The sequence below is a fragment of the Papio anubis genome, chromosome 13, assembly GCF_008728515.1.
Source record: "Papio anubis isolate 15944 chromosome 13, Panubis1.0, whole genome shotgun sequence".
In the NCBI taxonomy this organism is placed as follows: Eukaryota; Metazoa; Chordata; class Mammalia; order Primates; family Cercopithecidae; genus Papio; species Papio anubis.
Window position 1 is genome coordinate 24,409,534 of NC_044988.1, and position 12,214 is coordinate 24,421,747.

A 12,214-nucleotide genomic window follows, 5' to 3' on the forward strand; every position below is an offset into this window, starting at 1 on the left:
TAAAGTTACACAGCAAGTAAGTGACAAAGCTACACTGCCAATGCTGGCAGTTTGAGCTATCACGCTAGCAAGTGACTTGTCTAAGGTCAATTCCACTACTCTGGGACACTGACTTGCCAGAATCCTCTTGTATCCTTCTTTATCCTGACTTTCGTTTGCCCATTGCTGATTACCATGGCCTTTCCAGCTGCTGTTCGGCTGCTCCCAGGCCAACAGGAGAAAGTTTGCAGCCAACTTAGAAAAAGAGAACAATAGGGAAAATTGGAAGGAAATAGGTTTTCTGCTTTGATTGAAAATGTGACGTTTGGGCTGGGAGAGGCTATGAGGCAGAGGACTTTGATGTGGATGTGAAATGTCTCTGTGAACTACATTTCTTCAACTCCTATGGAATCCATTTTTGGTTAGAGTAGGAGATTGCTTTCCTAGATTGCTGGTTTGCTTAACCCTTCTGGGTTAAAGAGATATTTTCAATGGAGAAGAGTTATGAATCATTGAATAATATGTTCCAGGCATGATTTGAAGTGCTTTTTTTCCCCCATGATTATCTCTTTAAATTCTTACAACAAACAAATTCAGCTACATGAACTTCCAAATACCTCCTTTGTCCCCTTTGCTTGTTTCTCCCTTTTGCTTTTCTTTTCTACCATATTTCCCTTCCTCTTATTTAACAAGGCCTTGAATGAGTGCCCTATGCTAGTTCTCATGATCTAAGAGAGCTAATATGGTTCATGTCTCATGGAGCTTCTATTCCTGGAAGGTGTGTGGAATAGTGGAATAGTGTGGGGCAGAAAATAAGAATACTTTAATCAGAAATTATGAGAAGTGTTTAAAGCAAAATAACTGAAAGCTGAAAGAATATGAGGAGAAGGGCTTTTGATGAGGATTTTTTAGGACGAGAGTCTTTAAGAAAAGTGCTTTAAAGGTAAGCCTGAGGGATGTAGAGAATAAGGTGGCCAAGACTGGGGAAGAACAAAGATCTGGAGGTCATACCACATACAAAGACCCTAAGGACAAGAGCGTGTTATGCTCAAAGAACTGTCCAAAGGCTAATCTGGCTGGAGTAAAGGGAATAAGGGAGAGAATGGATGAGATGAAACTGAAATACAGGCTGGGGCCAGATTGGCTGGCAGATTTTGAGGGAAATCACTGAGAGGTGCTTAAAACAGGAAAGGACTTATGTTCAAGGCAAAGCTGATTGTGCTGTGATGCCGCTTTCACTTGGGAAATGTTTTTAACTTCCTTCTAACTGAAGCAATATTTTGTTTGCTTTGGGCTTGGAAGCAGGTGAAAAAATAGCTGATTGGCTGCAAGGTACAGTGATAGAACAAGCTAAACCTGGCTTCAATTTCCAGCTGTTCTATGTATTTAATTATATGACCTTGGCCAAGCTTCTCATCCCCTGGAGCTTCAGTTCCTCTGTGAACTGGGAAGGAATGACTACCTTGGGAAGTGGCTGTGAGAATTCAGTGAGGTAATCTGTGGAACGTGGCTGGCACTTATTAACTACTTGGTCCTTTCCCTGATTCTCTTTCCCAAGATGACTCCTAGAATTATATCATTGTGTTGTCAATGTAAGTTATATTTATATTGCTTATCACAGTTCAAAACTGATTTCATATCTTTTTCTCATTTGAGGCTCATCGTTAACCACTGGGAAGAGCTAGGAAAGATGTTAGCAGAGTCCCATTTCAAAACTGAGGAGCCTGAACTCAGAGATCTTGACTGACTTAAGGTCACATAGCTCTTAAAATGCAAAAGCAGAATAAACTGGATTCTGAATCTTTTTATCTTGGATCTGATGCTTTCTCACACGATATCCTTTTTTCCTTAAATATCAAAACCAATAGTACTAGAATCTCACTCAAGAAAACCTAATCAAGAAAGAAATCTGAAGTAAATAACACATATCCTAGGAGAAGAGGGTATTATCCCCCTTTCCCAATTAGCCCTAACAACTGCTTTCACACCTATCACTGAGTTTTTATCATTCGTTCCTTACTCTGATTGAAAGAATAGATCTGGGCTGAAGTCTGAGATTCTGTATTCTTAACAGTCTTTCAGCTTTTGCTGATGCTACCAAAATGTCTGTTGACCAATAGCAAGGGTCTAAAAGTTTTAAGTGAGTGAGCCTTATACCTTCAACGCAGCAATGACCTTCCAGTTACTTCAGGATAGAGCTTCCAGTTGCTCCCAGAAACTCACACTCAGCCACATCAGAAACCTTCCTTTCAGAAAGTGCCAGAGCTAAGCAGAAACAGGATCATGGCCTCAAACCACTGACAAAACCAATCATTGATTTTAATGGTGGTAGATAATCATTTACTAATATTTAGAATGCAGTATCCTAGCTCATCTCTGAGGACTGCTGTCTTGGCCGGTTGTTCTGTTTTCTGGCACCTGCCTGACTGTAAGAAAACGGAATGAACAATTCTAAAGTAAAGAACACATGTCCTAAGAGAGGGTATTGTCCCCATTTCATAAGGACTCTCAGTACAACTCTTTATATAACTTTTTAACTGGGACTTTAACCTATTGAATTTGTCACTACATACTTGCCAGAATTAGGGAAACACTCTTAGAGAATATGAAAAATAACTCATTTGAAGACCAACCCAAAGTAAAGGTAATGACTCTGAAATGGCTTGGATAATCTATAGGACGATATGTTGCAAATCAGCATAAAATAAATCTCAGAAATACAGACATCAAATGGAGATATCTGAAAATAGCAATTATCTGACTTGGGATGGTGGTGGTTGGGGTGCAGTTTGGTTTGATTTATCATGATACTATTATAACTATAGCCAAGGGATACGTTATATGTTTACCAAGTGTAAGTGACAACATAGAACCATGTTCAAAAGAATTTGAGCAAGGATTCCTTCACAAACCCTTACTTAAAATCTAATAAATCAGAAAAGTAAATTTCTGTAATATTGGTTTTCCTGATGCTGACGTGTTTTGGATGAGTGTGTGTGTATAGATGTATATAGCAAAAGTTTCCACAAATGTAGAAGTATTGCTTGAGAAGGATGTGAAGTGTTGCTAGTATTTGATTTTATGATATTATCTCTACCTGATTGACTGTAATGTTTGAATTGCTAATGGAAATTTGTTCTCTGAAGAGTTTGCACAAATCTCACATCTCTGAAAACTTTGCCTGAACCCTTCCCTGCCCCAACCCAGGTCCCATTTTCACTCACTATTTCCACTGCTCTATCAATACTTTTTTAGATGTCAAAGGCATACAAATAACTACTGAATTATGCTTTATATTTCGCATTCTTTTAGAAGGAAGAGGGCTTACATGAAAGCAATTGTATTACTGGGTCTTGATACTGCTAAAAATGGGCAGAACTTTCTGTCGCTTCTACATCTTAACTCTTTGATACAGAAAGTATATGATGTACAGAAGTTGCTGACAAGTATTGTCATCTGTAGAACACAGTGATGATGTCACTCAAAACAAATGCCATGTCATCTTTTCTCTTGCTCTGACTAAATTGAAAAGGCTGAAGGGGTTTTGCAAACAACAAGAAGAAAGAGTATATACTCATGTTACTAAAGTCAGACTATAATTTAAAACAAATGAAAGGAAAATTTTATTTCTCCTATTTTTTGTTTTGGTCATTCTCTCATTTTGTTTTCATTCCTTTGACGGCAGTTAAAAATTTTCCTCTCCTTTGTTATTTCCTCCTTAATTTCCTTTTACATTCTCTAACTTTGAGTCTCAATGTTTTGCTTTCCTGCCTCGGGGTTAGGGTGAAAAGCAGTTGCCAGAGATCTAGCTTTGATTCTTTTAAATGTTTAACACTCCACCTGACTTTTGTTCAGTCTCTCCTCCTCATTATTCATCCCTGATCTCATTCTCCCTGACTGCCAGCAGTCTTTAGTACTTTGGTAGGTTCCTAAGCTGAGAAAAGGTTGACACATTTACAGCACACACCACTCTCCACAGGTTCACACCACCACCCGTGCACCCTGTGCTGTGACTCAGCTCTCAGGTTTGCAAATTCACATGGATGACATTAAATGGGGACTATCATCACCCTCCCTCTCCTCTGGAAAATCTTAAAAGAATTTCTTTGTGCATCGAAAATGTGATCTGTTAAAATCTCTCTCCCACCAAGAAAGTGTTGGCTTCCCTCACAGAGTCTAGAGCTGCTGGCCCAGTTGCTGCTCTGCTGAGATAATATTAATTTAAGGCACTCTGAGTATCTTTTGCAAGGAGTCAGGGGCCCTCCACTTTAGCCCACAGGCTCCAAAATCTCACATCAGCAGATAAGGCAAACAGGGCTTTATTTTGCCCACGAGTCAAATCCAACTTTGTCCAAGCCAGAAATATTTTGAGAAAAATGCTTATTTATTTAGAGCTGTAGCTTTATACAGGATACATTAAGACATAATAACTTTTACTCTGGAAAGGCAATTTTTTTTCCCACAATTATGACTAATTCTTGGACACCAATTGAATCCAGGAAATGGCTACTTGTTTATCAAAGGTAAAATGATACATTTCTTAAAATGTGGCATATCTAAAATCTAAAGTGTAACAAGCAATGTCTGAGTTGCCTCAACATTTCTATTGATTGCTTCCCCATATAGAAAGTACTTGAAGTCCAAGAGTATGCATAGGCATTTATAATTTCCAGTCAACATTGCAAACTGAAAGTTGAAGTCTACTTTACATATATATTATTCAAAAGTAACCTAAGTCCAAAATTCATAATTGGAAATGAGTTAATAAATAATGGTTCCATAGAACCCAAGAATATTTTACTTTTATAGTATCATCTCTTTTCCTCTAAGCTGGCTAAAGGCAAACAACCAATGGAAAATAAGATTGCCACCATTATAGAACATTTCAACAAGTCTAATGTAAATTTTATAGTTAATATAACAAACATTCATTAGCCTAGACTTCTCCATCTAACCATTAAATATAACTATAGGAGCAGGGATTATACAAAAACATTTGGTCACACAGTTAGCTGGAAGGCAAATGCCAAATGTAAAGCTCCTATAATTAAAACAGAGAAAAAAGGTATTTGAGGTAGGTCCTATGAATAAATTATCTGTAGCTAAGGGGAAGAAAAAGGCTGGGCAATACCTGGCCTTCTAACAATCTAGGTCATCACATTACCTATGCCAAGTTCCCTTTTCATGCTGAAATTACTCTGTTTGTGGGAGAATGGCATAATTCATAATTTGTAGACTGTACTGTTACATCACTCTCCTTCAAAACCTTGTGAGCTTATGATAGAATTATGAAATTACTCTCAAGGCTAATTTCTGGGACTCTGGTCGGTCTACTTCAAATCCATTTGGGGTACTTTAAAATCAGTATTCCTAAACATCCATTTGATCTGGTCTCTCTCCCTTTTTATACCCAGAATAGAGCCTAAACTTTCTCTGGGGATCAGGATCTACCACAAACTGACTTTATTTTCAATGTCAGGCCTTATCTGTGACTTGTGTCCACTGCAACTCCATTCTGTTGGGAGCTGCTCTGTTTACTGCATTACAAACCTCCAAAGATTTGTCCCCCCCCTTTTCTCTTTTTTTTTTTTTTCCTCCTTTCCACCAATCCAGTCCCATCCTTCAAAGAAGCATTCTTCCAGCCTATGCCCCTCTACACCATTTATTGACAACACCACTGCTTTGGCCATTTCGCTCCACAGCCTTTAATTCTGTACTGGCTGCTCTTGATATGAATACATTCTCCTCTTACATTATAAGCCCCTGAGAACAGAGGCCATGGCTAATTCATCTCTCATTTTTCCACAATAACTGCCAGACTATGTCTCAAGTATTTGCTCGTTATTGGACAAACACTTTTCTGATAAAACAAAAGTTACTAATCATGATTATATAAATGTCAGCACAAGTTCATACACAAGTTGGGCTCACGGTGTCCTCCTGTCTTAAAGGTTAAAACTGAATAATGCAAAACAGCGCTGGTAATTTGGGGTCCTCTACAGCTGATCTCTTCAGTTGCCTGCGGGCTGCCAGATAAACGTGTGTTATTACTTCAGGTTAATGCTCATTTACAAAACATTCACTGGCTTTAATCTGAAGTGGCAGTTTTATGTACAGCTTAGATGTAAATTTTGATCATGGCACTAGATGGTACATATCCATTGTAATAATTCTTTTACCAAAAAGTATGTAAAGTGAGTAAAATAAGCTATAATACATTGAGAGCATGTTACTGAGAACTTGAAACCACAGATTATCACAGACCTAAGGATAAGAGGACTCGAGCGAGAACTAGAAAGTCCGACCACAGGCCTAGCAAAATGTAATTGATTCTGTATGCTGTTTTATTTCATTTTTAATGAAATTAAATTGTAGAAGTATGAAATTCTGGATCTCTGCCAGAATGAGATCTGTGTTCCCTTAGTTTAGAGGTACAAAATCTAAGGCAGTAATACAATCTTTAGGCAGAGAGAAGGCAGAATTCGCAAGTGAATAAATCTGATGCAGGTTTTGAAAGACTGATTTAAAAGTCTACGGCAGGTATTGCAATATCTTTAGCTTTTTGTTTGGAATTTCACGGGCTGATATGTAGATATCTGACATTAACACAAAGCAGAATGTAAATAATTTATCAGTAGGATACTAATATGTTATATTAGAAAGAAGAAAAAGGAGGTTAAATTCAACTGGAGCAACTAGTGAAATCTTCATGAGATGACACAGTAAGCTAGATTTTGAAGTTAAAATAGAAGAAAACAGTGGAACTCTAGTCTAAAGAACAGTGTGTTTTTTGCAGTATGCTGCAAAAAAACGGCATGGAGTTTGAGGCAGTAGAATGAGGTTGGAACAAAGGGTAAACTGAGGGAATGGTAGAGCAAAAGACTGGAAAAGCATGTTGGGACAAGATCGTTAACCACCTCCAGTGCATGTTAAGCAGTCTGACAATAGATGATCACTAAAGTATTCTGAGGAGGACTGTAGACAGAATCTGAGGAAGATTATGATGACAAGGTGAAATTAAAATTTAATTAGGCAGAGGTAGGGGGCAAAGAGAACAGGAAAAGCTTTTTTTATAATTGTGTAGAACAAAGTGATACAAAAGGGTACCTAGGGATTATTTGTGTCATTAACAGAAGACGGAAAGTGTGTGTGAGAGAGGACTGGGAGACAGTGTGCATGAGCAAGCTTTAGAACTTTGGGGTGAGAGCAGCATAAAGCTAGAGATGACAGTAAGCTGAGTTTGGGACAAGTTGATTAAGTTCTTTTCCAGCCATCCCTTGGGAAGAAAAATACTGAGACTAAGCTGTAAGGGCATAAATGGAAACACTCTAAGAATAATTATGGGATTCTGTAAAATGTGTTTCTGATAGCTAGAGTGTTGATTCACTCCAAGAGACATTGGGCAAATCAGAGCTTTCATCTGAATTTATGTTTCCTCAAGTTGATCTAAAAGCCTAGTGTTTTTTACCAAAAAAGAATATGATGAATTTTATGGTCTTCATCTGTATTCAATTAATCTTGTTTCTGTAATGTGATAGGGTTTCTTGATACTTCTTCCATCTTTCTCATACCCCCGTATATGTATATTTGTACATCTAGTCTCTTCATCTGAACAGCTTTGGGCCCCTTTTCCCTTTATTTAGGCATGCCCATGTGTTTTACCATCAATTTCAGGCTAGCACTGCAATTCCTTTGAGCGCTTCTACTATACAGGATAATTTTCTTGTATGGAAATAATGCTGTTTTCTTGTATGGAAAATTATATTGGCATGAATGGGCAAAAGAGACGGCTTATCCTCTTCCCCATTTTGTAGGAAATCACAAGTGTCATAGAGTATTCATTTGCAGAATATTATAGATCTTATCCATGAGTAGCTGATCGATTATAGATCTTTGATTCAATTAAGTTATTCAAGAATTTTTTACTGAGGCTAAAATCGCTTGAGGGCTGAGATTGTGTTGGACACTGAAGATAAACCAGAAAAATGTACACAGTCCCTGATGGAAAGCAGACACTTAAAAATGACTATTTAAAAAGTGACAAATTGTCCAATGGAAGTATAGAAGAGACCGGGGAAGTATATTTTGTCTAAATAATAAATCACCGAATATAGAATGAATTATATTCAGACATTTAGGGATACATAGTAATACACATTTTAATACTCTGATAGAATTTTAAGCTATGCTAGTGATTTCTGAGGAATTTTTAATAAAGAAGTAATTTGCATTTAGCATAGTAGCTAATTTAAACCTTGGAGGAGTGTTTCATTACATTCTCCCTTTGGGTTGAACTATTAATAACTTATCTTTAAATATCAAGTAAGAAGGGATGTCTGAATTAGGATATATGTTATAATCCAGCACATATGTCACCTTCCTTTACTCCCTGTGTTAGCTACTTCTGATTCAAAATCGAATAAACTAGTCCATCTTGTCATAAGTCTAACAGAAAGTTATATACTATCCAAGACTGTATTTATGATTGTTTTCATATTTCAAATAATAAGAAATGTCAAAGCTGGCTCCTCAAGAAAAGGCAAATTCAGTGACATGAAAGTTGAAACTGAGATGTTTTAAATGACATACTGACACTTTTAAGTATTTCTATTTTATAGTACACACAGACAGAATTCCATATTTTTTAATGCTTACTGTTTCGTTAGTTGCATGTCTCTTTCTCATAGTTATCATTAAGAAATCTTGTTCCTGATTTTGTCCGAAGACAATGAAATTACCAGGTAATCTTTCGAAAAGGAGAATAAAACCATATGCTTTTAAAAAGCCAATGAAACAATGTGACTAGCTAATTTTCTCTAAGTGAATCTCTTTTAAAATCCTTTACTTTAGCAAAATTCTTTTTTTTTAGCTTTAAAACATTAAAGGATTAGAAAATAGTCTCTTTTGATTCCAAATCACAAGTAGCCCAAAATGAGGATGTTCAGAATTTAAAGTGGAAAATAGAAGCAATCATTAATAAAGACCAAGCCCACAAAAGCCTTTGCTTTTTGCCTCAAATTCATGGCCATTTCAGGTAAAAGCATTGTTTTCTAGATTGTTTTCTCCAGTATGTATTTTCTAGTGTTGAAATGACTGCATACCTTAAACTTAAAAGCATGATGTACTTCATTTTAGTACATGTGTATGCATGTGAACACAAAATGTCTTAAACAGCCAGAAGTTTTGGGGGGGTGAAGAGATGCGCATCATGTACGCATTGTGAAATGCTTTAGTTTAACTTTATGAAAATTTCCAAAATTTGCTGCATATTTATGTGCCTTTTATGTATTTTCTCTTCATCTCTACAGATCTTCATAAACAATGAATGGCATGATTCAGTGAGCGGCAAGAAATTTCCTGTCTTTAATCCTGCAACTGAGGAGGAGCTCTGCCAGGTAGAAGAAGGAGATAAGGTGAGTTTCTGAACACTAGTTTCATTTTATGCCAGGTTTCTTGTTTTTTTTTTTTTGCCATTCTGAGCTCCTGAACCCCACTGCAAGTTCCAAAAGACATGCCATGAAAATATGGTTTCTGGGGCAGCTTAGGAAAATTGTCTAAGTTGTCCTTGTTACAAAAAAAAAAATGCTCTGTAGTTATGTAATAATGATAAACCTATGCTTCTGGGTGTCATGGTGATTTTTTTTCACATCATTTTCCTTTATTTTCAATTGAAATAGTATATAGATTTATTTTACAGACTATATAAAAAGGGATTGATCATATGTTATAAAGGAGAGAAATCCTCGGCCGGGTGCTGTGGCTCACATCTGTAATCCCAGCACTTTGTGAGAGGGATCACTTGGAGGTCAGGAGTTCGAGACCAGCCTGGCCAACATGGGGAAATATCATCTCTACTAAAAATACAAAAATTAGCCATGCATGGTGGCACATGCCTCTAATCCCAGCTATTCAGGAGGCCGAGGCAGGAGAATCTCTTTAGCCCGTGAGGCAGAGATTGCAGTGAGCCGAGATCATACCACTGCACTCCAGCCTAAAAAAAAAAGAAAAGGAAAAATGAGAGAAATCTTTATTCATATGAAATTGTTCTTTTTATGTTGCTAGATAAAACTAAAAGTTATTATAGGACTTTTAGAACAATATATTACCAAGTTATTTTATTAAAAATCACTGCATTAATATTATTCAACACCTTTAAAAATTAAATTGTAGAATAACTTAAATTGACTAACAAATGAAAAGGGTTGTTATTTTCCAGCTAATAATGGAAACAACAACAAAAACCAATTTTTATTCAGTGAAAATTGTTCTCAAGTTCTAAATGCTGTCTTCATTTAAAACTTAAAGCAACCCTATAGGGGAGGTACTATTTTGAGTCATTTTTACAAATAATGATGAAATGGCAGAGTAGAAAGGCTGAGTAATTTACTGAAAGTGACATCACTAATAAATAATGACATCAATATTAAAATGCTGTTCCTCTGACACTATAACCTGTGCCTAGCAGGGCTACTACTTCACCTTATGATTATTATGCAAGTAAGAGAGGGTTGGCTGGGTACAGTGGCTCACGCTTGTAATCCCAGCACTTCGGGAGGCCGAGGTGGGCAGATCACCTGAGGTCAGGAGTTTGAGACCAGCCTGACCAACATGGTGAAACCCCATCTCTACTAAAAATACAAAAATTAGCTGGGCGTGGTGGTGGTGTTACCGGGGGGGCCTTGCTCCCAGAGCTCCCAAGACGGTGGCAGGCGGCTTCCAAGATGGCGCTGGGCCACTTCCAAGATGGCAGCAAGTCTCACATTCTCTGACCTGGGGTTCTTGGCCTCACAGATTCCAAGGAATGGAATCTTGGGCCATGCAGTGAGTGTTATAGCTCTATTAGAAGCCGTGGGTCACGGAAGAGAACCGTGGAACCCAGTGACTGGTGTTCAGCTCGATCAGGACGAACCCAGGCACTTAGCCATGCAGGAACAATGGCAAGCCTTTAGCCCGATCGGGAGTGGCAATGGGCACCACGCTGGTTCAGGAGCACAGCGGACACCCTGCTGGATCTGGAGGGATGGAAGTCAGTGGCAGGTGTGCAATGGTGGCAAACAGCAGTGGTGGATGGCGATCGAAAGCTCAGCTCGAGCCGTAACAAAACATGGACCAGAAGAGTGCAGTTGCAAGATTTAATCTAGTGAAATGGAGTGAAAACAGACCTCCCATATAAGGGGAGGGGACCCAAAGGACGTTGCCATTGCCAGCTCCAATGCCTGGGTTTATATCCTGATCCTTGTCCCTCCTGCTATGCTCTCAGGCAATAGATGATTGGCTATTTCTTTACCTCCTGTGTTTGCCTAATTAGCATTTTAGTGAGCTCTCTGATTGGTCAGGTGTGGGTTAAGTTGCAAGCTTGTGTTTAAAGGTGGATGTGGTCACCTTCCCAGCTAGACTTAGGGATTCTTAGTTGGCCTAGGAAATTCCAGCTAGTCCTGTATCTCAGTCCCCCCCTCTCAACAGGAAAACCCAAGTGCTGTTGGGGAGGTTGGCCGACGACTGCTCTGACTGCTTCCTGCTGAATTGGGGCATAGTAGGGGTTGTACAGTTGAGATTTCCTCGGGAGGGGTGCCTTCAATGTCATTAACATTGGAGCATGGGCTAGCAGGCTGGTTTAGGGGTCCGCAGTAGATCTCACTCATGGACTGCATCTGGGGCTCCATTTGAAGAATCATTTGTAGTTTTACAGCTTCAATTCTGGAAGAGACAGACTTAATAAGGAGGTTAAAGATACAGGGATTGAAATGTATGGCCTGCAGTGCAGGGGGTTATTTCTTTGGAATACTTTACAGGCCCCGACTATCTGCTTGATAGTTTTGGAAAGGCCCGGTCCAGTAAATAATAATTTGGCCATCTGATGGGTGCTACCAATGCCTAAGTGAAAGGTTTGGTGAAGGGTTTTAAGTAATTTCCATTGGTTAGCTTCAGGCAAAAGTATTTTCCCTTCTTCAGTGGCTAGCCATCCTGAGGGGAGAAAATTATGTCTTCATGAGGTTCCCTATTCTATTTCTCCTGCTGAGTACTGGGGCTTGGTTTCCCGGAGGGGATTACCTCAGACTAGGGGTCCTTTTATAAGCATTTCTAATGCAGGGTCCTGCCTTGTGGCTCTTTTGGTTTCAATATCTACTTGGCGGTTCCCTTCTATTTCCCTTTACTTTCCTTTCTGATGACCCTGGCAGTGTAAGACTGCCACCTCTTTAGGTTTTTGTACAGTCAATAATAATTTCCTAATGGC

The 12,214-nt window shown here is 38.5% G+C and overlaps 1 protein-coding gene across 4 annotated transcripts in view; it reads left to right on the forward strand.

The window, feature by feature from the left end:
- Positions 1-12,214, forward strand: part of ALDH1A1 (aldehyde dehydrogenase 1 family member A1) — a 184,364-nt gene that overhangs the window by 129,092 nt on the left and 43,058 nt on the right. For all 4 annotated transcript variants that reach the window (XM_017949929.2, XM_017949930.2, XM_017949931.2 and 1 more), the window contains one exon: positions 9,288-9,392. In XM_017949929.2, the coding sequence (XP_017805418.1) occupies positions 9,288-9,392 (105 nt within the window). The remainder of the gene's footprint in view (positions 1-9,287; positions 9,393-12,214) is intronic.